The following is a 27483-nucleotide window of genomic DNA, read 5'->3' on the forward strand; positions in this document are numbered from 1 at the left end:
TGTAGTATGGCCTGTTTTAATAAATGCTTGACAGCCTTCTATAATATTTACTGTTTGAATAGGTGCCAGTCATCAGGGCTTGAAATCTTTGCTCCTTAGATTCTCATCTATCGTGCCTCTCTTGTATCTGGAGCAATCTCTCATATTTTAATTCATGTTTACGTACTTATTCTGAAAGGCAGAAATCTTACCAAATTATGAGTAAGCATATTGGCGATGTATTAGTTTACCTATTGCTCAGATTTCCCAAAATGATGCTAATTAGCAAGTAGACAGCTAGATTCTATCTTTAGCTTTTTAAAATCATGTTATATGTTTATGTACATATAAGCAAAATTGAAGTTGTTACTGCAATTACTTTATGGCACTAAATCATCTCTGTAAATGTTGTAGAACACATACTTATTTAAAATTACTAGCACCAACACCTTGGTGTTGCACACAAAGTCAAGGCCAAGATATTAGGTTGCAAGGGGAGGATAGTGTTGTGGTTGAGTGGGGAGAAAAGAGTCTGTGCCTGTTGTAGATGATCTACTGGGTTTCCCACATACTTGGAAGTTTGGCATGTACTTGGCATCCCCTTGGGCTTACTTTAACACTTTATGTAAGAATGTATTGCGAAGTGGCTAAATAGTTGGTGTAGTTAGTATTGATGGCCAAAAATGGGCTGCCAAAGCTGCAGAATGGAACTGCTAAATAGACAACAGGCGAAGGCATGGTTGTACTGGAAGTTAGATTATATTTGTCTTTAACTGATGAAATTGGTGGATTTCAACACCGTTTAACAAGCATATTAGGGGGAATTTTAACTTAACTGACTTGCCGAAAGCCAGACAGGGGCATGGGGCATGGTTTTCTGCTAGAGCACAGGGAACCCAGAAGTCAGGGTTCTCCCACAGACTCTGGAGTTGTAACTCCACAGCCTGTGTGTAATGCCATCGATGTGTTCTCCTACTGGAAGTCAGCCTGATTGACATGCTTGGCTTCCAGTTGGGTGGGAAGCGGTCCAGAGGAGACCAGAGTAGGCCTGTGCATGTCCCATGGGGTTTGGTCCCATCCCAGGGTATTATGAAGGGGGGGCATTGGGGTCTCGAGGGGTGGTCAGAGGCCTCAATATTGGAGAGGTCGGAGGCTTTTTTGTTGGGGAGGGTAGGAGCTGTAAGTCTCAGGTGGGGGGAGATTGATGGTGAGGATTAGGGGTCTTGTGAGGGGAGATCAAAAGCCTTGAGGAGTTGGAGTTCGGAGGGGGCGTTGGGAGGCCTGGGCCAGTGGATGGAGATGGCCAGAGGCTTTGAAGATCAAAAAGGTTGTGGGGTAGTGTCCAATTGTTCAGGCTGGGGTTGGCCAGGCATGATTGCCTAAGCTGTGGTGAGGCCATATATTAACTTTTGAAGTGACCAAAAGTGTTAGCATGCTTGTCGCTAAGTCAGTGAAAATATTGGGGAAGATCCTAGCATTCTTTTTGTATCCACAGTGGCATTAAACTACCAGTCTGATGGTCGAATGATGCAGCTAAACAAGGCATTATTTACGCTAAATGGAAATTGTGGATATGTCCTAAAACCTCAGTCGATGTGTCAAGGTATTCTGCTGTTTAAAATTTCATCTGTTTCTTACCTTTTTAAAGAATAAAGGATAGGTGGTGGAAGATTCCATTTATCTATTAACTCTAAGCAAAGTAACCTAAAAATTTAGTATTTTGCACATCTTAGTAGCTTAATAAAGGAAGAGTTTTTGTCAGCCCTCTTAATATTGTATCTCCTACTTTGGCTTGGCATCAGTTTTTGTATGATTATGTTCCTGTAAAATGTCTTGGAACATTTTCCTATGTTAAACGCAAGTTGTAAAAATATTACCTCCTGGGTCTGCTGAAATCAGATGTTACTATGCAAGTATTGGATTTGGTGGTGGGTATACTAGGTAGATGCATCTGGTTTTGGTCTAGAAAATGATCATCATTATTTGTGGCGTAATTATAAATACAAAATGGCATTGAAAATATGTTTTTAATATTTTATTTTACATCATATTAGCTGTTGATGGATAGAGGCAGGTTTATGAACAAGACTCTTGCGTACTTTTCCACAAGGAAGTTTTTTTTAAAAGGGGTGCAATTACAGAGCCTGAAAGCCAATATAACAGTAGTTCATTTATGCTGTATACAATTTGTACAATCTGATTGTACAGGCGATCAATTGTCTTTTTTGTAATTTAAAAGAATGAGCTGCCTCATTTCCCCCTGCAGCGGATAGGATTGTTACCAGAACCTACAATAAAGGCAAGTTATTGCCTGCGCTTCAAGAACTCTCAGCTCGTGCTTGAAACAATTTGAACAAATCGATTTATTTGAAACCTCCTTGGCCGTTAATAAGATTCTTGCTATAACTACTTTTCTGCCCCAATACTCCCAAAACATGAGGTTTAGGACTAACTGAATTAAAATAAACAATGGAGTTGATTTTAGCCTCCAGTTAGGAATTATGCCTAACAGGTGTCTGGCCTGTCTGGGAGGGGCAGCTGGGAAGCTCAGCCAATTTTAATGGCCTCGCTTCACTAATGTGTCACTGGCTGACTTTCCGTTGGAAACTACCAGGAATGGACAAGAAGCTTCAGCTCGGCCATTAAAACTGAATGCCAAGAGGCGCTGCTGGAGACCAGAATCTGGAGGTATCACAAAGCATAGATGATAGTTTTTGCAGTAGATGGGCTAAGGCAGGGGCAGAGAGGAAACAAGTGGTGTCAGTGATGTACAGGATTTGAGGTTCAGAAGCCCGGCATAAGGTCAAAATAGAAGACGGGTTGTGAACAATCTGATTCAGTTGCAGACAGTTATCAGGGAGGTGCATAGAATCAGTTGCAAGGGTGCACAGTTTGTGGTGGGGGCTGAAGATGATGACTTCTGCCCACTCTGCATATTTAAATAAGGACTCTTCCAGCTTCATGTGGGTATCCTTTGGTGCCTGCAATTTTTAATTGCAGTCAGTCTGATTGGAGAGCAACAGGGAAGTCTTCCACTCCTTTCTAATTTCCCTCCTCTTTCAGTTTCAGTGGGAGTTTGTTTAGTGGGAGTTAAAATTCCCCAAAGCTTGTCAGATTTTACTTTGGGGGTTAAAACAAACAACATTTAACGCAATTTTATGAAATTCCATTTTAAACAACACAAAACTTCAGGTTTTTTTTGTGCAGTGGCATCCCAAACAAATGCATTAAGCTTTCATCTGCTATTATGAACAATAATTTCTGGATGATTGTCTTTAATTTTTGCCAAGTCCATTTTGTGTAGCAAAGCAGATATGTGAATCTCGTGCAAACATCTCATTGGAGTGTAATAGTTGTGGCAGATGCATTTTGAGCTCTGCCAAGTGGAAGTAACATATCACTAAATTAGTTTGCACCTGCATACCAATATTGACAAGCTTGCTATGTTAAATTAAAATCTGTTTCCCTTAAAGAAACCATAGCCAATCAATTAAACACTGCAGCTGTATTCTAAACTGTGCTAAATTGCTGTTTCAGATGTTTTTAATCCGTTCTCTGAAGATCCTCTGCATGGCCATCCAAAAAAGCAGCTAACCCTGAAAATAATCAGTGGGCAGCAGTTGCCAAAACCACCTCATTCTATGCTTGGGGACAGAGGAGAGGTAATATCATTTCAATGGGCTGTCGGTATATATTTTAATCATGGAAATAAAATTCATGTTTTGTTTAAACCCTTGCTTTGATTTGTCTTTCCAAGAAACTAAGAAAATTAAGGGAAAAATTAACCGCTACCACTGGCGGGGGGGGAGAGAGTGCAGGAGCGGGTGGCGGGTGCAAGCAGGCGCGCATCCAATAATCAGGGGGGGGCACTGCCATTTTACATGGGCGGGCCAATTAAGGCGTGACATCTGCCAGGCGGGGCTATGCACTCCCTGTGCATGCATGCGAAAGAGTGCACTGATCTCCCTGAGGCTAAGCGCTGCCTCCGGGAGATCAGCTCCAAATTAAAAATTGTTAAACAAATGATAGAAAGATTTCCCTGACATGTCCCCTCATGTGACACTGTCACATGAGTTGGGACATGTCCATAACTTTTATTGAAACCTTTATTAAATATTTAAATACCCTCATGAAACCTCATCCCACTCGTGGATGAGGTTTCATGCTTTTTTTAATGCCCGCCAGGGCTCCCGGCTTGCCTGCCAACCTTAAGGTTGGACGGGCAGGTCCATTAATGATGTTAATTACTTTTTCAATGGCCTCAATAGGCTGTTGGCAGGTCGGCGGGCGCACAACTGATTCGGCTGTGCCCCCGCCGACCTGAAAATGGAAATGACGTGGAGTGACGCCAGGAGTTCCACCCAACGTCATCCCGTGTCATTTTACGCGTCGGCGAGCAGGCCCTACCCCCGCTCACCGATCGGAAGATCATTTCTGTTTAAAAAGAATTACTGACAAACCTCCAATTATGGTGATATTGGTGTTATTGTTCAATAGACTGCTCCAGAATGGGACTATTCTTGTGGGTACTGTTCAGTTTCCACAAAAAGTTTGTAAACATGTCCTTGGGACAGAGACCAAGTTGAAACATAAAGATATAGAACTATCATTTATCTTAAAGGAAACAGCATGGAATGTGCAACACAGAAATCGGCCATTTTGCCAACTGGCCCATGTCAGTGTTTACGCTCCACATGAGTCTCATCCACCCCTCTTCATCTTATCCTATTAGCACACCTTTCTACTCATTTCTTCCTTAAGTACTTATCTAGCTTTCCCATAAGTGCATTCTCCTGTCAAAGTTGGCCCAACATCACTTGCTTGAAATCTTGTACAGACAATCTACAAGTGTGTATTGTGCAATAACCAGAAATACCACTTCTTCATAATTTTGCGAAGTGCACAGAGGACTGGAAGGTGTTGCCTGATTCAACGTAGAACACAGAGATAAAACATGAACATTAGTGAAAAGTTACAGTGCTGAATCTAGAAATTGGAAATGTAAATAAAGATGGTAGCCATTTGAACCATTGATTACTTATTGTTTTGCTAAAATTAGTGGAGAGGAAATATGGCCCTGATTCCAAGGTAACAGCAGTTATATTTCTTGTGACACATTCAAATAATTCCTAAAGCAACAGATACAGTGTTTTAATGCAATATGTATTTTTTTTTCTTAATTACATTATTTCTTGCTCACTAAAATGAACAAGTGCATCAAGAGACTCTTAAGAAAATATTCACATGTTTTTGCCTTTCATATACTTGATCTTCAACAGATAATTGATCCCTTTGTTGAAGTGGAAATCATTGGTTTGCCAATAGATTGCTGTAAGGAACAGACCAGAGTGGTGGATGATAATGGTGAGATCTTAGGGCCTATTATGTTATGTGCTGTCTGTGTATGTTCTAAATAGTGCTGTTAGTTCTATAAATGAAGAAACAGAAGTGCTGATCAGCAGCTTTGGCTCAAGTCTGCATTGCTCACTTAGTCACAAATGTTTGTCTGCTGTCACCTGTTTAAATTTACAGGATAAGAGCAGAGCTTGTGTATAATAAAGTTGTGTCTTTTATAGGGACATTTCCTAGTTGCTATAAAGATCATCATCTGGAGCTGTCATTTTTTTTTTGCAAACTATTGTGCTCAAATATGAATTACAACTTTATGTTCAAAGTAGGGGTGATGCTTTCCCTTATATTTTTTGGAAAAGAAGCCTCTGATGCTGGACTTTGGAGGAATTCTGATCAAAAATTGTTAAAATTTAAGGTGCTCATTGTGTTCTATTTTCTCTACAGTCAAAATGATGAAAGCAAAATTAGATAGTCAAATCGTTTGCATAAAAACTTATTGTAAATTATGTTACGATCAGGATGGGAGGAGAGCACTGTTTATCAAGCCCCACCATTCCACAGGTCATACCATTAGTATAAATGTTTAATCCACTTACCAAAATGGCCAATTATTTACCTTTGCTACTGTTAGACCCAGAATAAAAGAGACTTTAACCAGACTTCTTTCAATAAACTTATAATTATTGATTTATTATAAAGCAAAACCTCTTTTTAAAAACTAATTGCAAGAACTGGTTAACACACAATTTGTAATCTGGAAGTGTAACTATCTATCCCTTTTAAAATTCCCCAGTGTACACGCGCGCGCACACACACATACACACAAACAAAGGACAAATTAATAGGGTCTCTGCAAAGATGGGAGGTTGAAGAAAAAATCTTTATAAAAAAAGATAAAGTTTGCAGAGTTTTGATGCTGTTGATCTGGTCCTCCCTCATGCGAGGACTAGTGGCTAGTCCCAGTAGGTGTCTGGAGGTCCTCACCAACAGAGCTTCAGCATGGAGGAAAATAGAGCCGATCAATCCTTCTGACCTCAATCTCTTGGGTTTCAAAATACAGACAAGTTCCCTAAGATGAGGATTCCTAGCTGGATACTGATAACCACATTTTATTTCAAGCAAGGCAAGGAGAGCATGAGCTGGGCAGCCTTTCCCCTTCTCTGTTCATTCCCAACTGACTTCAAACCAAGTTCAAAACATAAAGCTCCTCCATCAGGTGATTTCCAGTAAATCACCAGGCTTTTGCCTTTAAAACAGCTTTTTTCCCATCAATTAAAGTGATTGCAGTTCAAATAAACAAATAGCTCTCCCCCACAATTGCCATAAGACCATAAGACATAGGAGCAGAAATTAGGCCATTCGGCCCATCGAGTCTGCTCCGCCATTCAATCATGGCTGATAAGTTTCTCAACCCCATTCTCCCGCCTTCTCCCCATAATCTTTGATCCCCTTGCCAATCAAGAACCTATCTATCTCGGTCTTAAATACACTCAATGACCTGGCCTCCACAGCCTTCTGCGGCAATTAATTCCATAGATTCACCATTCTCTGGCTAAAGAAGTTTCTCCTCATCTCTGTTCTAAAAGGTCTTCCCTTTACTCTGAGGCTGTGCCCTCGGGTCCTACTCTCTCCTACTAATGGAAACATCTTCCCCACGTCCACTCTATCCAGGCCTTTCAGTATTCTGTAAGTTTCAATCAGATCCCCCCCTCATCCTTCTAAACTCCATCGAGTATAGACCCAGAGTTCTCAAACGTTCCTCATATGTTAAGCCTTTCATTCCTGGGATCATTCTCGTGAACCTCCTCTGGACCCTCTCCAGGGCCAGCACATCCTTCCTGAGATACGGGGCCCAAAATTGCTCACAATATTCTAAATGTGGTCTGACTAGAGCCTTATAAAGCCTCAGCAGCACATCCCTGCTTTTATATTCTAGTCCTCTCAAAATAAATGCCAACATTGCATTTGCCTTCCTAACTACCATGTCAACCTGCAAGTTAACCTTAAGAGAATCCTGGACTAGGACTCCCAAGTCCCTTTGCACTCCAGACTTCTGAATTCTCTCCCCATTCAGAAAATAGTCTATGTCTCTATTCTTCCTACCAAAGTGCATGACCTCACACTTCCCCACATTGTATTCCATCTGCCACTTCTTTACCCATTCTCCTAACCTGTCCAATTCCTTCTGCAGCCTCCCCGCCTCCTCAATACTACCTGTCCCTCCACCCATCTTTGTATCATCTGCAAACTTAGCCAGGATGCCCTCAGTTCCTTCATCTAGATCATTAATGTATAAAGTGAAAAGTTGTGGTCCCAACACTGACCCCTGCGGAACTCCACTAGTCACCGGCCGCTATCCTGAGAAGGACCCCCTTATCCCCACTCTCTGCCTCCTGCCAGACAGCCAATCTTCTATCCATGTTAGTACCTTGCCTCTAACAACATGGGCTCTTATCTTACTGAGCAGCCTCCTGTGCAGCACCTTGTCAAAGGCCTTCTGGAAGTCCAAGTAGATAACATCCATTGGCTCTCCCTTGTCTAACCTACTCGTTATCTCCTCAAAGAATTCTAACAGATTTGTCAGGCATGACCTTCCCTTGATGAAACCATGCTGACTTTGCCCTATTTTACCATGCACTTCCAAGTATTCTGAAATCTCATCCTTAATAATGGACTCTAAAATCTTACCAACGACCGAGGTCAGGCTAATCGGCCTGTAATTTCCCATCTTTTGCCTCACTCCCTTCTTAAACAGTGGGGTTACATTAGCGATTTTCCAGTCCTCTGGGACCCTCCCTGACTCCAGTGATTCCTGAAAGATCGCTACTAACGCCTCCACTATCTCTTCAGCTATCTCCTTCAGAACTATGGGGTGTAATCCATCTGGTCCAGGTGATTTATCCACCTTCAGACCTTTCAGTTTTCCTAGCACCTTCTCCTTGGTAATGGCCACCATACTCACCTCTGCCCCCCGACTCTCTTGAACTTTGGGGATGTCACTCGTGTCTTCCACTGTGAAGACTGATGCAAAGTACCTATTCAGTTCCTCCGCCATTTCTTTGTTCCCCACTACTACTTCTCCAGCGTCATTTTCCAGCAGCCCAATGTCCACTTTTGCCTCTCTCTTACCCTTTATATATTTAAAAAAACTCTTGCAATCTTCTTTTATATTACTGGGTAGTTTACCCTCATATTTAATCTTCTCCCTCCTTATTTCTTTTTTAGTTGTCCTCTGTTGGTCTTTGTAGGTTTCCCAATCCCATGCTGGTCATTTAGCTAACATCTTGTGATTTTTTGGGAAAGACATGCTTGCTCCAGTCCAAGATGAACTTATGATCTTTTCTTTAGAAAAAAATCCAGGTCAGCATCCAAGTGTCCCAATAATGCAATGTCCTTCCAAATTTTAAAAGAAAATATAGTTCTTGTAGATATGGTTCTAATATTTATATCCCTTCAACTAGAGAGGAAAGCTAGGTGCATTCAGTAATACTTGTCATAAGTTCAAATTGGGTTTGCAAGCCTGAGGGCCAAATTTTTGCTCCTGAGTCGGGAGTACAGAGTCAGGAAAATTCCCAACTTTACAAACCCAACTTGGGAGAAAATGGCCTGAATCCTTGGATTTTTATTCCAGGGGGATATGTGTTAACGCCCACGGAAACTGTGTGGAGGCAGACACCTGGTCTACCGGTTGCCAAAGCAGGCTGGTTAAAAGGTTTGCCTCTGTGCTCTGGAACTTTGTCCCAGTTACAATAAAAATAAGAAAACAAAAAACAGCCCTCGTCCCTCACCCCTTACACATTCCCCATGCCCCATTTTTCCAACTCACGCCACCTCATTCACCACCCATTCCCCATGGCCACTCATGCACTCCATGCCAATCTATGCCTGTCTACCCACCCCCATGGCCTCTCATACCCTAATTGCCAACCTATGCCCCTCTACCCACCCCATGGCTCAGTATAGTTCCTTTGCCAACTTAGTGCCAACTCATGTCAACCCATGACCCCCACCCACCAACCTTTTCTCTTACACCCTTCATGCCAACTCACCCATGGGCAGACCTCAAACTTCTTTTCATCTACCTTAGCTTAAATGTGTATTGCATACTTCACTATTAAAAAACAGTCATTCATAAAAACCCATTCAATACATTTAAATTCCTTCAAGTGTTTAATCCCTTATGAAAACTAATGTTTGTATTCATAGCCCAACATCAAAGATTTTATAACCGCTTGAAGCTGTCAATCAAACTGTGAACTTACTGCCCCCCACTGCGGTAATGATAGTTTGTGGAATCAGGTATGCAGCACTAATCCTATAATGGTAACCCTCAGGCTTATGTCAATAGACAACTAATGAAATTGCAAGCAACCACAGCAGGCTGTTTTATTTTCAAATATTCACAGGTCTTGGGGATTTAAATGACTTGACAGCTTGATAGTTACACTGTGTTTATTCACTTTTTATTCACATCCATGTCTACTCTTAATAATCCCAAAGGGCAATGACCTCTCCCAAAGGTGTACCTGGGCCTCTCCAAAAGGATACCCTACCTCTCCAAAAGACTTTGGCAGCTTTAGATCTTTTCCGCAAATGCCTAAAGCCCATGAGTCTTGTTTTTGACATCCCAGTTATGAAAATTGCACTTGTTTGAAGGCAGCTGCATTTTTACATGTGCAGCTGTCTCCATGAATCACAGATGTGCAAACTACAACCTGCCCGTTTCCCCTAACCCCCCCACCCTATCCAGTGAAAATGGTGGGTGCAAGGTTCAGGGGCGGAACTGCAGGATCAGAGCTCTGGTGCCATTTTGGCTAAGGTGTGGAGCCCTTCCAGCTTTGCGAAAATTGAGGCCTGAACCTTCAAATCAGCACCAATGGATTTCTAATGTCTCAACTTATCAAATGGATGTCAGGTGATTCTCTATTGTGCATGCATAATCTCTGCTTTTATGAATATAGTTTGAAATGCGATTAGCCTTCATACTTCCTGTTCTTCTGGAAGAATTTAATCAGAAGAAAGTGTTTTGGAGAAATTGTGGTCACCGCAAAGGGCTTTTGTATTGAGAAATCGAGCTGAAGTACACAGTCCATAGTATAGGATGTAACCAAGGTAGAAGGGACAAGAGATTAAGTAAGCAGAAAATTTAATATGCCTCAGGATTTAAGGGGAGGGAAAGTCTGAGGGATTTTGGGAATGCTACATTTTGAGTTACTGAAAAAGAATCAATAAGAGGTAAGATACTGGTGTCTTGATCAAACACCATGGCGTGAAAGATCATACAAAATGACATATTTAAAACTTCAATAGAGAGGGTAGATTGAGAACTCACTCATTGTAAAAACATTCAGCAAACAAAGATAGAGATTGGAAGCAAGAGACGGGATGGAGTTTGTCTACCAGAGGACAAGCTGTACCTGTCTCCTGTCCAAGTGAACTGGGCTAAAGGACACTGTATATATGGGAGGAGCAGGGCTTAAGTCTTGGGCAGGTTTGGCTTTGAGAAAATCGGAAGTTCCACTGCACAGGAAACTGTTTTAGTAATAGTGTAGGTATGAGTTCTGATTTTTTGGCCAGATGAATAGTCTGGCCAAGAATGCCTGTAGTTGAATAGCTGAGGAGGGAAGAGACAGATAATACTTGGAACTCTAATGGATTTTCTTATAGTAGCTCTGAGGATACATTTAAAAAGTACATTATTAAGCAAGTCAACAGAATATATTGTTATGCTGGTAGACTTTGCCACAGTTTGGCACAACGTGGATGGTGCTTATAGGAAGTTAATGTTAAGATAATTAGAATTCTTTATGGAAATTATATAGAAATTGAAATCATATTGCTATATTGCTTTCTGAATCTGGAAGAAATGGAGAGATAACATAGGAATTTGTAGTTATTGGTAAGAAGATTGGGGCCCTGGGACTTGGCAGTTCTGATGAGGGTCAGTTGTTAATTTGTGTTACTTTAATTAACTGTTAATTTGACAGGTGTAACTTGGTTTACTCTGATTGTATTAATTTGATTTCAGTCACTCAAATTGCCAACATTGTAAGTGAATAAGTATTGTTGAAAAAAGAGACATGCTGATAACACCCTCTTCTCATGCAGTATAAATTACTATTCCCTTTGAGATTTAATATTTTTGCGAATCTGTCCTGATGAGTGCAAGACGAAAAGTTTCAACTGCAAGTCTTTTTCTTTTCAGCAATACTCAAATTGTAAGTGACTTATAAATTGACTTTTGATTGGACGAGACTTAACGAATTAAGGCAAAACAGGATGCCTTTGATCATAAATTTTAGGAAGTTTATTAAAGAACTTAAAAACTTAGGACAGTGGCTTTTACAGCTTCAGCTGGTTGCGTGGTCTATTGAAGTATAGGCCACAGGATTCACTCTCTCAGGTCTCTGGTCTGGCCTGGAACCCACTTGTGGAGATTGTCAAGCAGTTCGAACTACTCGAGTCTTCAAAAATTGACAGCTAGCAGCAAAACCTTATGGAATCCCTGTATGACCATCATACCATGTTAGCGTCAGACTATTACAAACATATGAAATAGGAACAGAAGTAGGCCATTCAGCCGCTCGAGCCTGCTGCGCCATTCAATAAGATTATGGCTGATCTGTTTGTGTTTCACATTCCCATCCACCCCCTTTGATTCCCTTGCCTAACAAGAATCTGTCTACCTCTGCCTTAAAAATATTCAATGACCCCGCCTCCACCGCCTTCTGAGGCAGAGAGTTTCAAAGTCGCACAACCCTCAGAGAAAAGATTTCTCATCACCTCTGTCTATAAGGGTGACCCTAATTTTAAAACAGTGCCCCCTCATTCTGGACTCACCCACAAGAGAAAGCATCCTTTCCACGTTCACCTTGTCAGGACTATTCAGGATCTTATATACTTCAATCAAATCACTCCTCACTCTTCTAAACTCCAGTGGAAACAAGCCCAGCATGTCCAAACCACCCACATAAAACAACCTGCTCATTCCAGGTATCAATCTAGTAAGCCTCCTCTGAACCACCTCCAATGCATTTACATCCTCCCTTATAGAAGGAGATGAAAACTGCATACAGTATTCAAGATGCGGTCTCACCAATGCTCTGTATAACTGAAGTATAACATCGTTACTATTATTATTGATTGGCTCTAGCTGTTGCTAGGTAAATAGGGCTGGCTCTCACTTCCCTCCTGATACCATCTGGCCCCTGTATTTTTTTAAATGTATTCTTTCATGAGATGTGGGTGTCGGGGGGCAAGCCCAGCATTTGTTGTCCATCCCTAATTGACCTTGAACTGAGTGGTTTGGTAGGACATTTCAGAGGACAGTTAAGAGCTAAACACATTACTTTGGGTCTGGAGCCTCATGTAGGCTAGGCCAGGTAAGGACAACAGATTTTCTTCCCTAAAGGACATTAATGAACCAGGTGGGTTTTTACGCCAATTGACAATGGTTTCATGGTCACTATTACTGAGACTAATTTTAATACAATACTTTGATTAATACATATCTTCTTCAGCCACATGGTAGTGTAAAAATGGCTCCCTTTACCTTGTTAGTTATTACAGTGAATATAGTATAAATATGGTGGAGTTCAACTAAAATGTAATCCAAATTTTTTACATGTGGCATTGCAGAGGTATAACCGTCTGTTACCGCTAACATTGGAGGGTCCCAAGAATTAGTGGGAATGGGAAGGGTGCTTTGGTCTGGAGCACTGAGGCAGCCCTAGCTTGTATCCAAATTTCTGGGGAAGGCTTCCAGGTTGTGGTCGCACTGGGATGGAGTTGTAGCAATCTGGTTGAGTGCAGGATGTACCAAGGTTTGTCAGTACGATGAAACGGAGTACTGGATGGTGTCAAAACTGCAGTGGGGAGTATTCCTGGGGTATGGATGTACTGGGGGAAGAGGTATTCTAAGTTCTTGAGCACTGGAGAAGGGGTGAAAGGTACCAGGGACCCATTTACATTGGGAAAAGCCTTGGGGTTTTGGTGCCCTGTCTCTGGGAGCATTAGGGAGACTTCCTGGGTATGTGATCCTGCGGATTCAATAGCGTAGCAGTTTTGGCAATGAATTAGTAACTCAGCAACTGACAGTTCAAATCCTATTATGAAAAAGAATTCAACAAATTTGGTAATCTGTGGGCTAGCAAAGGAATTTTAAAAAGATCATAGAGTTGCTGGATTATTGTAAATCCAACTGGTTGATTAATGTTGTTCACTCCTTACCCAGTCCAGCCGGCATGAGACTCTGGCTCCACACTACACATTGATTAACAATATCCTCAGTCATTCATTATGTTCATGGTTCTTTTCCTCCTCTCATGTATGCACAAACACTCTTTCCCTCGTACAGATCAACTCATCTGCCACATTTACATTTATTGCTTTATACTGTCAGTCTTTGATTAATTAGCATGCTATTGGTTGGATAGCTCTAAATAAAATGAGGCTGTTTAAATTTCAGTGTCACAGGCCAGAATTTTCCCGTCAGCGATTTGAGGGCGGGGCCCGCTCGCTGATGGGAAAATGACGCAGGATGACGTCGGGAGGAACCCCTGACGTCATCCCGGTCCCTTTAAATTTTCAGGAAGGCGGGCGGACAGCAAAATCAGCTGCCAGCCCGCCGACCTGTCAATGGCCAATTGAGGCCATTGACAGGGTAATTAAAGTAATTAAAGGCCCTGCCCGTCCAACCTTAAGGCTGGCAGGCAGGCCTGGAGCCCCAGCGGGCTTCTGATAATACATGAAATCTCATCCACTGGCGGGATGAGATTTCATGTTCCTTTTTAAAAACTTTAATAAATGTCATGTGATATTTATTAACATGTCCCATCTCGTGTGACATTGTCACATGAGGGGGACATGTTAATAATATTTTTATTTCTCTATTTTTTACATTTTTGACAGTGTCACTAATCTCCCTGAGACAGCACTTCGTCTCAGGGAGCAGTGCGCTCTTTCGCGTGCATGCGCGAAAGAGCACACTTTGACAGCTGGGGTTTCCTTCCCCCACCCCCCACGCACAGGAATCGCTATGCGCTTCCTGTCGGGCAGGCACCTGGGTGGGCCTTATTTGACCCGCCCACACAAAATGGTGGCGGGGGTCAGCTGTCTGCCCGCCGCCCAGCCGGTGGGGCCCGCATGCCCACCAAGGGCAAAATTCTGCCCAGAGTTTCTACATATCTAATATAAAATGTAATATTACACTCCACATTTTAATTTTCACCACATAAAGCAATTGTGAGGGAATGGTACCAATCAGAGCAGTATGATTAACATTGCAGCATCAGCATTTCCTTAACTCTACTCTCGAAAGCAATATTAAAATTGGTTCTTTTCCAATAAAGCAGTTAATGACAGAGGTAGGTGTGTGTATGTGATATAAAGAGATGTTCAAAATATAAGTGGAATTCTAAACTTAATTCTCATCTTTAGGATTTAATCCTGTCTGGGAGGAAACTGTAACTTTTACAGTGCACATGCCCGAAATAGCCCTGGTTCGGTTTCTAGTCTGGGATCATGATCCTATTGGTCGAGACTTTGTTGGTCAAAGAACTGTGCCATTTAGTACTCTCATGCCTGGTCAGTACACCTTCTGAAATCATTTGTGAAAACACCATTCATTATTGCATCGCTGTGGGTCAACAAGTAACATATAGGTTTGAACAACATGCCTTCTTCCACAGGATATAGGCATGTTTACCTGGAGGGCATGGAAGAAGCTTCGCTCTTTGTGCATGTGATGATTCATGACATTTGTGGAAAGGTATGTAACTCGCTTGGGTTTATTTATTTTCATCTCTGATTTGGAAATATTATTGGTCAAAGTGCTGCTTTATTTGTATGAAATGTATTCTTTGGCGATACAAAATTAGTTGTTTAGTACATCTAGCAAGGTAAATTCGCATGATTTTAAAGCTTCAGGTAGAATGAGGTAAAATTACAAGTTAGCAATTTAACTTGAAAAGGGATTGACAATAATAAACAGCAAAAGGTTTAAATTGTGAATCCAAATTGAAATTAGGATGAGTAAATGATCCCCTTCAAATGTTAAATGTTACTTAGAAATGAGATGGTCCTGCTATAGTATTACAAATGGAATGGCTGCTCATCAGCTCTGACATGCCAAATACCCCTGTTACCTTTAAAATGACAATTAAGTTTTCCTACCTCATAAGCCTAATTAGGCATTATATTCACAGTGTTTTGACAGTTATGAGAATATCTCAAGGTTGCATTCTCAAACTGATCAATCTTGCCAGTATTCACAATAAACAGTCTTTTGCTTTGGATTTGAACCCCTAGTCAGTGCAACTTGATGTTATACATATTCTAGGAGTTCCAGTAATAGTCCTTTCGTTTTTTGAGACTGAGTTCATGAGTTGATGTGTTTGGTGCAGTTCCCACTAGATTTTTTGGATAGATTTCATTTACTTCCTTGCATATTCTTGATCACAGATGTGTGGCAAACAGGCACGGCTATTGCTGCTGCGTGAAGGCTCACTTTTATTTGACTGCTAAAAGTTGTTTCTCTAAACCAACCTATGGAATTTTTGCCTCTGCACCCCACCAAACTATGCTGAACGTATTGAATAGATATATTGGACCTGGATATTACAGCCAGCGGCAAAGGGAAGATGCATGCCAGATCTCAGAAAAAGCTTCCACAAAGATTTAGTGGCTCTATGGCAGGCTTGTCCAACCATTTTGCGTGGGTGGGGGTGGGGTGACACATTCCCATTTTTTTCTCACTCAAGGGGCCAATGAGCAGATTTCAGAAAGATACATGAATTGCAAAAAAAAGTTGAGTACGAAGGAAAGAAACAACTTGCTGAGCAAAAGTAAAGCAATGTAAAAGCATTTTTTAAAAAGAGTAATTAATAAAAATTACCATTAGATTGTAACAGGGTGAGTGTGTGTGTGTCTGGCCCAGTCTCAGGGTGTTTACTCGCTCACCCTTGACCACTGTGAAAGTGGGTGAGAATTTGTGATTCTGTGTGGGGTGAGGGTGACTGAGAATCCTGAGACTGGGAGTGAACCAGGCAGACACAGGCACGCTCGCACTCTCTCCCACACATGCACACATACTCAGTCTCCCACAAATACACATACATTCACTCTCTCCCACACACACACTCTCCCTCCCACGCATACATACACACTGACACACACTCTCACCCTCCTTCCCGCCCCACACACACGCAAACACACACACATTCTTCTCCCCCTCACTCACTCCCACCCACACACTCACTCTTTCTCTCTCCCACCAACACACGCTCACTCACCTGTTACAACTGCAGCTGATGTTATTCGCTGAGCGAGCCAAATCCCAGAGGGAAACTTGTCTTACTAATCATAACATTTTTAAAAATATTTTGAAAACGAGGGGAAAACTACTAATCTCAGAATCATAGAATTCCAGTAACACTTGTAGGATTTTAAAATTAGGCAATTTATTAACAAGAAGAAAAAAAAACTTAAGCACACAAAAGATTAAAATTACACAGTTAACTGTCTTACAAAACATTCCCCCCAGAGAACCCACTTGGTCAAACCACACAAGTAACTACTTGGCAACAGCTCCCTTATAGATTTTTAACCATAAAAATACAGTAGTCTTACTCAAGGCAAAAACTGCTGCTACTTTAATAAAGTACACCACACGGCTTCTCACTCTCTTCCACTCTCTGCTGTGGAACCGAATGAAATTCAGAAACAGGCTGCTTTCTGAAAACAAAGATTTTTCTGGCTTGAAACTGGATGGCTGCCTCAAATTCACAACTTTTCTCAGCACTGAGCTGGTCTCAGGGCATCTCCCCCACATAGCCAACACAACTCAACTAAACATTTTTCTTTAAATATCCTTTTCCCCTTTGATCTATGACTCCATTGCCCTAAGCACCTTTTTGAACTCAATTTTTCCAAAATATATAAATCTTTCATGTTTTCCTATTGCCTCCACTTTTGGGTCAAATAAAATTTAATGACCATTCCCTTATTTACCTGTGAAACCTTTGTGAGTTGTAAAAGTGCCTTGTCGCTTCTAAACTCCTCGTTAACATTTAACAGCTGAAAAGTCAAGTTCCTACATATCTATCTTATAAGGAAAATTTCAAACCCAACCTATTTGCTTGAACATTCAACTTCACCACAACCTCTCATTACAAATGCATGCATTTAGCACCTTTGCCTTTCACCTCTCTGCTCCCACAGACAAGCTGTCTTTACTAACCTTCCCCCAGTTTAATTACACACACACCCTTCTTTACAGAATACCACTATATTCCCAAAAATATTGAAGAAATAATAACATTTATCTTCACACACTCGCCCCCCACACACTCACTCACTTGCTCTCTCTCGCGCACACACACACTCACACACAGGCACACACACACACACACACACACACAAATACTCTCACTCACTCACTGTCTTCCACACACATACTCACTCTCTCTCCCATACACACACACACATACTCACTCTTTCTCACCCATACACACACACACACATACTCACTCTCTCTCCCATACCCACACACACACTCATTGTCTCTCTCCACACACTTTCTCGCTCTCGCTCACTCGCTCTCTCATTCTCTCACTCTCACACACTCTCTCACTCTCTCATGCACACACACCTCCCTCCCTCCCTTCCTTCCTTTCCTTTTTCTTTCTTTCCTTCCTTTTTCCTTTTTCCTTCCTTTTTCTCTTTTTCCTTCCTTTCCTAGATGTGACTTTGAATGTGGCACCATCTATAGGAATCTGTGACATCCAGAGCACTGAAGTCATAAACTGGCAGATCAGCTAATCAGATTGAAGAATTTTCACAGCTGGCATGCCAGGAAATAAAAGCACAGATCATAATTCACTTTTTATGCATTTTACAGAGAGGAAAATAAAGATTGGGGCATAATAATTAAGATTAAGGTAAAAACTGAAATATCATAAGCTTTAAAGAAATTAACTTATTATTTTAAACATAATCCTATTTTTTTACATATTATTGTAAGGAAATGACACTCCACAGTTGTAAAATTAGATTTTCCAGAAAATTCAGAAGTATTGATGACTTAAAACTTGTCAAAAACTTAGTTACACCTCATTCAACAATGCTTAACTTTTTCAATGGTTTTTAATGAGAATAGCGTCTACATTCATGCCAAATCATTGATTCTGTGTTGATCGTATCTGTGAAAACTGAAGCAGGGCATCACTGACAGAAACTTCTAGATTTCTTAATTTCACTGCGCATGTGTGAACACCAGAATTTATTGTCAGTTTTATACAGTACCAACGGTGATACTGACAGCTTTGGTGTCATGACAACACACAATACAGGTCATTTTGTTTTCATTTGGCTCAATTTGTTATTTAAGAATTATTTAATTCTTAGAATTATTTAAGATAAATCAAAAACTTTGAAAGACCATTGTATACAATTTTAAAACAATTGGAAACCACATCCAGTTTGGTAAATAACCGTTCAAAATGCACAGCTTCATTTTTTTGAAGTTTCTATAGTGCTGTACACTAGGCATTGTGAACTGTATGTATTCATTAGCATGCCTGGTATATAATTGCTCACGTTTTTCCCGATATATGGAAAAATCTGAAACCAACATGTTCAACTCTTAAATAAAAACAGAAAATGCTGGAAAAACTCAGCAGGTCTGGCTGCATCTGTGGAGAGAAAAACAGAGTTAACGTTTCAAGTCTGTATGACTCTTCTTCAGAGCTGAAGAGGTAGAAATGTGACAGGTTTTATACCGTTGAAGAGAGGGGGTGGAGCAAAATAGAAGGACAAGGATAGGTGGGAGCTCAGGAGAGATTTGACAAAGATGTCATGGACACAAGACAAAGTGGTAGTGATAGTGTTAAAGACTCATTCTGCTATCTGACCTTTATGCCACTATTAGCACCTGTCTTAGTCTTTAACACTTTTATTACCACTCCCTTATTTCCGATTTCCAGCATCCACAGTATTTCGCTTTTACTTTAATGTTCAACTCTTAATCAGGAATATAAAATGCCCAAAAGTATATAGTTGATTCTCCTGATCTGAGCTACTGATGCTTTAACCACCAGATGCAGCAACTAATGGGACTCAAAGGTCTATTTAACAAGAACACCAAGTATGCCTCTGTAAACAGAAACAGTGGCAACTTTACGCAAAAGAAATCCTTTGGGAACCGAATTCTACGCCGCACTGCCAGTGCACCTACAAAGGGAAGCAAAAAGAGCAAAAGTGTGCTTCTGGAAATGTGTACTGAATTGCGGCAACGAGGATCCAATCCTCTTGATTGCAGCAGGCAAGAAACACACAGCAAACGTGGAACGAAAAAACTCCAAACACGGCCTACTTCTATGCCAGTTGATAAATTGCTTTATGGAGAAATAACGCCACCTGTTGATGAAAGGCAAGAACCTTCTGGTAAGGCACTACAGAAACATAAAAATGCAAAATCAGTTCATATTTTTAAGCAGTGTTACACACAGGAATATGGTTCTTTTTAGAAAGAAAGTTGACATTTTAGAGAGTGTTTATTCCTATTTATCAATAACAAAAATACAATTTTCTGATGTCACATGGCGGAAAGGGGAATTAGTTAGATGTGTCTTGAGAAATTTGTGGCAAAGTGCTCCTGTTCTGGCCCATTGATCCCTAGTTTGTATGTATATAAAGCCTTGTTCTCAACTGCAGCCCCATATTTTCATCAGCAAAGTAAAACTGTTGACCAAAGCAATGATTTTCTTGTTTCATTTTTTAAAATTTATTTAAATTGGTGTAGTTTGGTCATAAGTAATTCCAGACAATTTACCCCATTTTGTTTTAGCTACATTTTACTTTCCTTTAATCATTTACACCCATTTTCTTGGTCAGTATTTCATTGCAATTCATCATTAGCCCATTGAGACCTTTCTCCATCAATTCAGAATTGATCAAAGCCAGCTCTTAGTATTAAAAGTTGTTTGATAAATCGCAATCCTTCCCAATGGTCAGTAGCTACAATACCTTATACTTTCTTTTAATGTCACTCCACTTTCAGAAATGTGAATCATGCTTCAAACTTAACAAAAGACCTAACATTACTGTGCTGCTTACTAGAAAGCCATTCTGATGAATATTCTAAATTCAGGTGAAAAATATGTCAAGTACCATTTTTGGCAAAAGTCAATAAGGTGGTTAATAAAATTGGTGAGTGGCAAGTACAAATAGCCACGTGGAAATATGATATGGCAACAATACTGAGACCTGGTTCAAAATAAGAATGCTCCTGGGAATGAGGTATTCTGGGAAAATAGGGAAGGAAAAAATGGAGGAGGGGTAGCACTTATGATTAAGGAGATTATTACAGTGCTAGAAAGAGATTGTCCTTGAGAGATCAAAGACCAACTCTATTTAGTTAGAGTTGAGAAACAATAAAGGAGCTATTTGATTTAATTTACTTTTATTTTAAAACAATAAGGAGCCCCTTACCATAAGGGGGAAAAGAGAGGACAGCCAAAGCTAGAGCTCCCTGGATGACGAAGGAGTTAGAGAGCGGGATGAAGCAGAAATAGAGGGTCAGGGCATCCTTCACAATTTGATAATACATGGAAGAATCAGGCCAAATGTCAAAAGTACAGGGGGCAAAGGAAAAACAAAATAAAAGGACCAAAGAGACAGTGTGGCTAACTTAAAGGGAATCCAAAGATTTTCCATATGCACTCTTAAAAGCAAAACGGTTGTCAGAGGAGCAATGGGTCTACTTAGCAACTAACATGGAGAACTATTGGTGGAGGCAGAAGGCATGGCTGAGGTACTAAATGAATACTTTGCATCACTGTTTGACAAAATCATCTTCCTTTGTAAAGCTATGGTAAACAAGGATTGGATACTGGATGAGGTAAAAATAGATAGAGGAAGGCCTAAGAAGGCTGCGGTACTTACATTGGATAAGATACCTGGTCGAGAGGAGATGCACCCTAGGTTGCTGAGGGAAGTGAAGGTAAAAATTACAGAGGTGCTGGCCACAATCTCCCAATCCTCCGTAGATACAGGGGCTGTGCTGAAGGTACTGGAGGGTTGCAAATGTTACACCACTATTCAAAAAAGGGGAGAAGGATAAATCTGACAAGTACAGGTAAATCTGTTTACCACTGGTGGTGAGGAACCTATAGAAACAACAATCCAGGAGGAAAATTAATAGCCACTTGGATAAGCATGGACCAATAATGGAGAACCAATGTGGATTTGTTCAGGGCAAAGTGTGTTTGACCAAGTTGATTGAGTTTTTTGATGAGGTAACGGGGAGGGTGGATGTAGGCAGTGCAGTTGGAGTTTTGTCTATGGACTTTCAAAAGGCTTTTGATAAAGTTATTACAATAACTTTTTTGATAAAGTTATTATGGCTTCTTAGCAAAATTGAAGCCCCTGAGATAAATGGGGCAGTAGCAACATGGGTCCAAAATTGGCTAAGGAATAGAAACAGAACATAAGGCAGGATTTTACCGTCGGCGAGTGAGGGCGGGGCCCGCTTGCCGACACGTAAAATGACGTGCGATGACATTGGGCGGAATTCCTGATGTCATCGCGCCACATTTAAATTTTCAGGAAGGTGGGGGCACAGCAAAATCAGTTGCGCGCCGGCCGACCTGTCAATGGCCTAGTAATTGCTGGACCTGCCCACCCAACCTTAAGGTTGGCAGGCAGGCCAGGAACCCCGGCAAGAAGTAGAAAAAACATGAAACCTCATCCACGGGCGGGATGAAGTTTCATGTAGGGTTTTAAAAATTTTAATAAAGTTTTTTTTGGAAACTATGAACATGTCCCAACTCATGTGACATTGTCAAATGAGGGGACCTGTAAGGGAATTTTTTTTTTCTATTTTTAATATTTTTGAAAGTAAAGGCCATCTCCCTGAGGCAGCACTTAGCCTCAGGGAGATGAATGCATTCTTTTGTGCGCATGCGCGAAAGAGCGCACTCTCGATTTTAGGTATTCCCCTCGCCCACACAGGGAGCGCATAGCGCTTCCCTGCGGATGTCACGCTGGGCAGGCCTTAATTGGCCCGCACACTTAAAATGGCGCCACGCCTCCAATCGGGGGCGCCGATCAGAAGCGCGCCCGCCCATCAACTTCCCCCCGCCGAGAGGGGGAAAATTCTGCCCATAGTGATGAATGGCTGTTTTTCAGACTGGAAGGAAGTGTATAATGGCATTCCCAAAGGTTCAATACTAGGATAATTACTGTTTTTGATATGCATTGGACTTGGATTTAGGGATACAGGATACAATTTTGAAATGTGCAAATGACATAAAACTTGGAAGAGTGGCAAACAGTGAGGAAGATAGTAATAGATTCAACATGACATAGACATGTTGGTGGAAGGGGTAGACACATGGCAGATGAAATTGAACACAGAAAAGTTTGCAGTGATACATTTTGGTAAGAAGAATGAGAAGAGACAATACAAACTGAATGGTGCAATTTTAAAAGAGGCGCAAGAAGAGAGAAAGACCTAGACTGTTTGTGTGCAAATGTTTGAAGGTGGCAGGATAGGTTAACAAAGCAGTTAATAAAGCATATGAGATCCTGGACTTTATAAATAAGAGATACATGAAGTACAACAGTCAGGAAGTTATGCTAAACCTATATGGAACACTATCTACACCCAGCTGGAGCATTGTATCCAATTCTGGGCACCACATTTTAGGAAGGATAGACAGCTTTGGAGAGGGTACAGAAGAGGGTACTAGAATGGCTCCAGAGATGAGGGATTAGTGAATTGACTGGAGAAACTGGGGTTGTTCTTCTTGGAGCAGAGAAGAGGAGATTTAATGGAAGTTTTTAAAATCATGAAGGATTTAAATGGAGTAAATAGGGTCAATAACCAGAGGGCACAGATTTAAGGGGATTGGCAAAAGAAACAGAGACAATATGAGGGAAAACCTTTTTCTGCACCCAGTGGTTAGGATTTGGTATGCACTGCATGATAGGGTGGTGCAGACATATTCACTAGTAGCCTTCAAAAAGTAATTGGTTAAATACTTGAAGGAGAAAGTTTACAGGGATACAGGAAAAGTGCTAGAGTAGGACTAACTAGATTACCCTTGGTCAGAGCTGAGGCAGACTCGATGGACTGAATGACTTTTTTTATTCATTCACAGGATATGGGCTTCGCTGGATCGGCCAGCATTTATTGCCCATCCCTACTTGCCCTTGAGAAGGTGGTGCTGAGCTGCCTTCTTGAACCGCTGCAGTCCATGTGATGTAGGCACACCCACAGTGCTGTTAGGACTGTCTTCTATACTGTACTACTCTCTGATTCTAAGAATCCCAGGCATAGCATAGTGTCCATTTATGGTCCACCGGTCAGAGAAGAATAGTATGTCTTTTTTACTCTCCAGATGAAGAGACATTTCATATGAATGCCTTGATGATCCTAATAGCAATCACAACACTGCAACACTGGCATAATTCTTTGAAGCAGAATCTTTATCACTGGATGCACGGACAAGAACAAAACAAATGGCAAGAAAAATTGATGGCCTTAAATGTGCAGTGTCTTACCAATATTTGGTCAGCTATTTATCTTAATAGAATTTAGTGTTGAGCCCATTGAACTACTTATATAAACTATAAGAAAATTGTGCCAAGTGGAAACACACATTTCTCTCATAACATTGTGCTCCCAAAAAGGGCAGGAAGATTTTGACCCATACTGAACCTCAGATTCCTTTCAAACGAAGAAACAATTCAATGTGGCATCTCAACTTTTATAGTCAGAGATGTGGGTCTCATGGGACTTTCGTACAGGGGTCAAAAAATAACTGAATATCAATATAAGGGAGATTACTACAAGTAAATAGTGTTCAGATTTGAGCTTATGAGTTTCTGTAAGTGGTGTTTGCATTCCTAAGGATCACACCTGGACAATTAGCCAATTAAAGATTTCTCCTTAGAGTCCAGCACAACAGTTGCTGCTTGCTTCCTCTTTTCCATTCTTGCAATGATTCCTGGCCCAACATCAGGAAAGAAGAAATAATATTAATTTTCATATTGCTTTGTACCCAAGGACATCTAAATTTTCAGAGCTTCTGTCTTGCAGCATGGGCCAAAATTTTCAGAATTCTATAGAGAGAATTTACTGATTCTGAATGAAAGGCCAAATATGCACCGTGAACTTATGTTTGAGAGCTTAGTGCCGAAGAGGGCACTTAGGAAGCAATGTTGTTAGCAATCATTAGTGCTGATACATTGCATTCCAAAAAGCCTAGACTCTGAAGACTTATAAAGCTAAATGGAAAATATTTGTCCAATACAGCAAAAATCAGAGGTACACCTGCCAATTTGTGTTGTAGGTTCTGGAACTCAATCCATTTCCACCTGAAGTACAAGTGTTCAGAATCCCACCATTCATTTTGGCCATATCTTTGCAAGCTCCAAGAATTTTTATATGAAGAAACTGACTTCCCTGTCTTAGAAAGAAAGTCCACGTCAATGTGCAAAGCTCCTTTGTATGTGATAGATTAATCCTTATTTATTTGAAAATGCTTAATTTGATGGTGCATTGTTTTCATTATTAGGATATTATTGTTGCCTGTATTGATCAAAGTAATAATGTTGGCATTCAGAATGAGACATTCAATATAAAGAATTGGTGGAGGCAAAATTCACCTGACTAACGTAGCAGTACAAGGATTCACACTAGTTGGTTCCCCCTCCATGACCGATCTAGTGCATGTAAAGAAAGAAAGAGAAAGGACTTGTCATATGATAGCCCTCTGAGTAGCTGAGTGAGTTAATAGGCAGGATGGATTGTTCATATTTATTTAAAGGGCTCACTCACTGCAGGTTAGGTGCTGGCTTTTCATTTTAGGCTTCTGGCTAACTTCTGGGGTTGTGGTGGAAGGGAGGGGGAGGATATTGTAGGTGGATTTGACATATTTTCCTCCACCTACAACTGATTTTTGTCCTCTGCCCTCACATTTTGCTAGCATTGGATTGTATTGTCTGCCCCCAAAAGAATTTCACTGCAATTGTGGGTAGTCTGGTTGATCCATCTTTGGGGCTGGAGGAAAAGGGGGAGCTGCCAAGGATACAGGAGAGAGCAGGAGCAGCTAGAAGAAGAGGATCCTAAGCAGGAGGCCATAGTCACAATAGGCCTTTGTTCTTAATTTTGGAGCACATCCACCTAGCAAGAAGGTTACCATCGAGCTAAGCCATTTGCTCGAGTCACAGCCTCGAGGCTGAAACCAATGCATGGACAGCACTGCCTGTGGCTGTCAAAGTCATCTTGGCCCTTAAATTTTATGCCACGGGATCATTCTAGACTGCAGCAGGTGACACCAGCGACATCTTCCAGTTTACTCTTCAATGTTGTAACGGGAGGTCTCTGAGGCTCTCTATACTAGGTGGATCAGCTACATCACTTTCTCAAGGCACAGAGTGAAGCAGGGTGAAAAAGCACTGGGTTTCACCTCTCCTGGAGGATTTCCAGGTGTATAGTATTGTAGGTTGTGCCAGCATTGCCTTGTTTGACCTCCATCACCTTCAATAGAAAAGGATTCCACTCCCTCAACGTCCAGCTTATTTGTGTCCATAGGCCGCCACGAGAAACATCACCGAATATTTAGAGAAGGTGCCTGTTGTGATCAGGTAGTTTGAATGTAGTTTGTAAGATCTGAGTTATGAAAGTGAGAGTTGTAAAAGTGATGAAAGTAAAGACTAACTATGTGAGCAGAGAAGGAGTTGGAGTATAGTGTGGTGCAGTGATTGCTGGAGATTGAAGGGAAGCGAGGGAGAGCAATAGTGAGGTTGCAGCTGAGGAGAGAGTAGGTGAGCTGAGACCAATGTTCCTGCTAAGCTGCATGAGTGTATAGACAAGCAGCAGACTGGAAAGTGCTCGTAGGCCATGCTCCAGAATAATTCCACAGCTGCACAAATGCATTCAAAGGGACCACTCATTGGAAAAAACCAGGTGCGCACAACAACCATACTTTAAAGGAAACCTTGGATGAGAAGCAAAAATCTTACTATGAAAATCCTGGTGGGGCCATTGAACTTCTTTCTGCATTGCAGCCATATCTTTGGTCCTGACACTGACCTCCTCGGCGACCACTTCCCACTGGAAGCAGAGGTGTTGCCTGGTGGGATTTATGCCCCTCCTCTTTCCTCCTGCCCACTGCCTCAATCTAGGTTTCCAATACAGCTTCAGAGAATCTGGATGCCCCCTTTATACCTCTTACAGTAATCTCTCCACTGCAAAGTTTTCCTGCTGTCTGCGACCAGAGTGCATGTTCCTTTTAAGAAATGCTAGCTTCCTTTAAGTAGCACCAGTGAAGCTCAATATCCCAACCCTTGGACAAACCCAGAAGCATTGAATAGTGGCTGAATGCCTGGCTCATCATGATCTGCCAGCACCAACTTAATATGGGTCCTGTGATCATGTGAAATGGCATGTGCAGTGTGTGCCCTCGCCCTGCAAGTCCAGTTCTGCGTGCAGTCAATTTTCTAGATTTGGGCCAGAATATTGCCATCGGCGGGCCCGACATGCAAAAAGATGCTCGCTGACGTCGGGTGTGCGTCCCAATGTCATCGCGTATCATTTTGATATTTTGTTCAGCGGGCACAGGCCAGAGGCAGCTGTGCACCCGCCAAACTGTCAACAGCCTATTAAGGCCATTAAAAAAACAATTAAAGTTGTTAGCAATGCTGTACGTCCAACCTTAAGGTTGCATAAACGCCCAAGCATTTTTCAGGAAACCTCATCCATGGGCGGGATCAGGTTTCCTGAAGGCTTTATAATCTTTGCGCAATTCACAAACATGTCCCAGCACTGTCACATGATGGGACATGTTTAAATAAGTTTTTTCCTCCTTTATTAAAAAGTTTCATTTTCAACTTTATCACCCTGAGGCAGCTCCGTGCCTCGGAGACTTCTGCGCTGTGCAGGCCCCAACTCTCCCTCCTCCCCCCCCCCACCCGCACAGGTAGCACTGAGCGCTACCGGCCATGCGTCATGCTGGGTGGGCCTTAATTGGCCCGCCCTCATAAAATGGCAGCGCGCAACTGATCGTGGGTGGCGATCAGCTCCAAGTCTGCCCCCGCCCAGCCTGCCCAATACAGATAAGTTTCTGGCCTTGGTTCAGTGGCCTT

The 27483-nt window shown here is 41.5% G+C and overlaps 1 protein-coding gene across 1 annotated transcript in view; it reads left to right on the forward strand.

The window, feature by feature from the left end:
• The window catches only part of plch1 (phospholipase C, eta 1), a 131943-nt gene that overhangs the window by 100522 nt on the left and 3938 nt on the right, over nt 1–27483 (forward strand). Inside the window, exons 16-21 of the mRNA XM_078564431.1 lie at nt 1475–1582; nt 3517–3641; nt 5259–5343; nt 14770–14916; nt 15021–15100; nt 19428–19773. Of these exons, the coding sequence (XP_078420557.1) occupies nt 1475–1582; nt 3517–3641; nt 5259–5343; nt 14770–14916; nt 15021–15100; nt 19428–19773 (891 nt within the window). The remainder of the gene's footprint in view (nt 1–1474; nt 1583–3516; nt 3642–5258; nt 5344–14769; nt 14917–15020; nt 15101–19427; nt 19774–27483) is intronic.

This window comes from Cetorhinus maximus, chromosome 19 (assembly GCF_964194155.1).
Source record: "Cetorhinus maximus chromosome 19, sCetMax3.hap1.1, whole genome shotgun sequence".
NCBI lineage: Eukaryota > Metazoa > Chordata > Chondrichthyes > Lamniformes > Cetorhinidae > Cetorhinus > Cetorhinus maximus.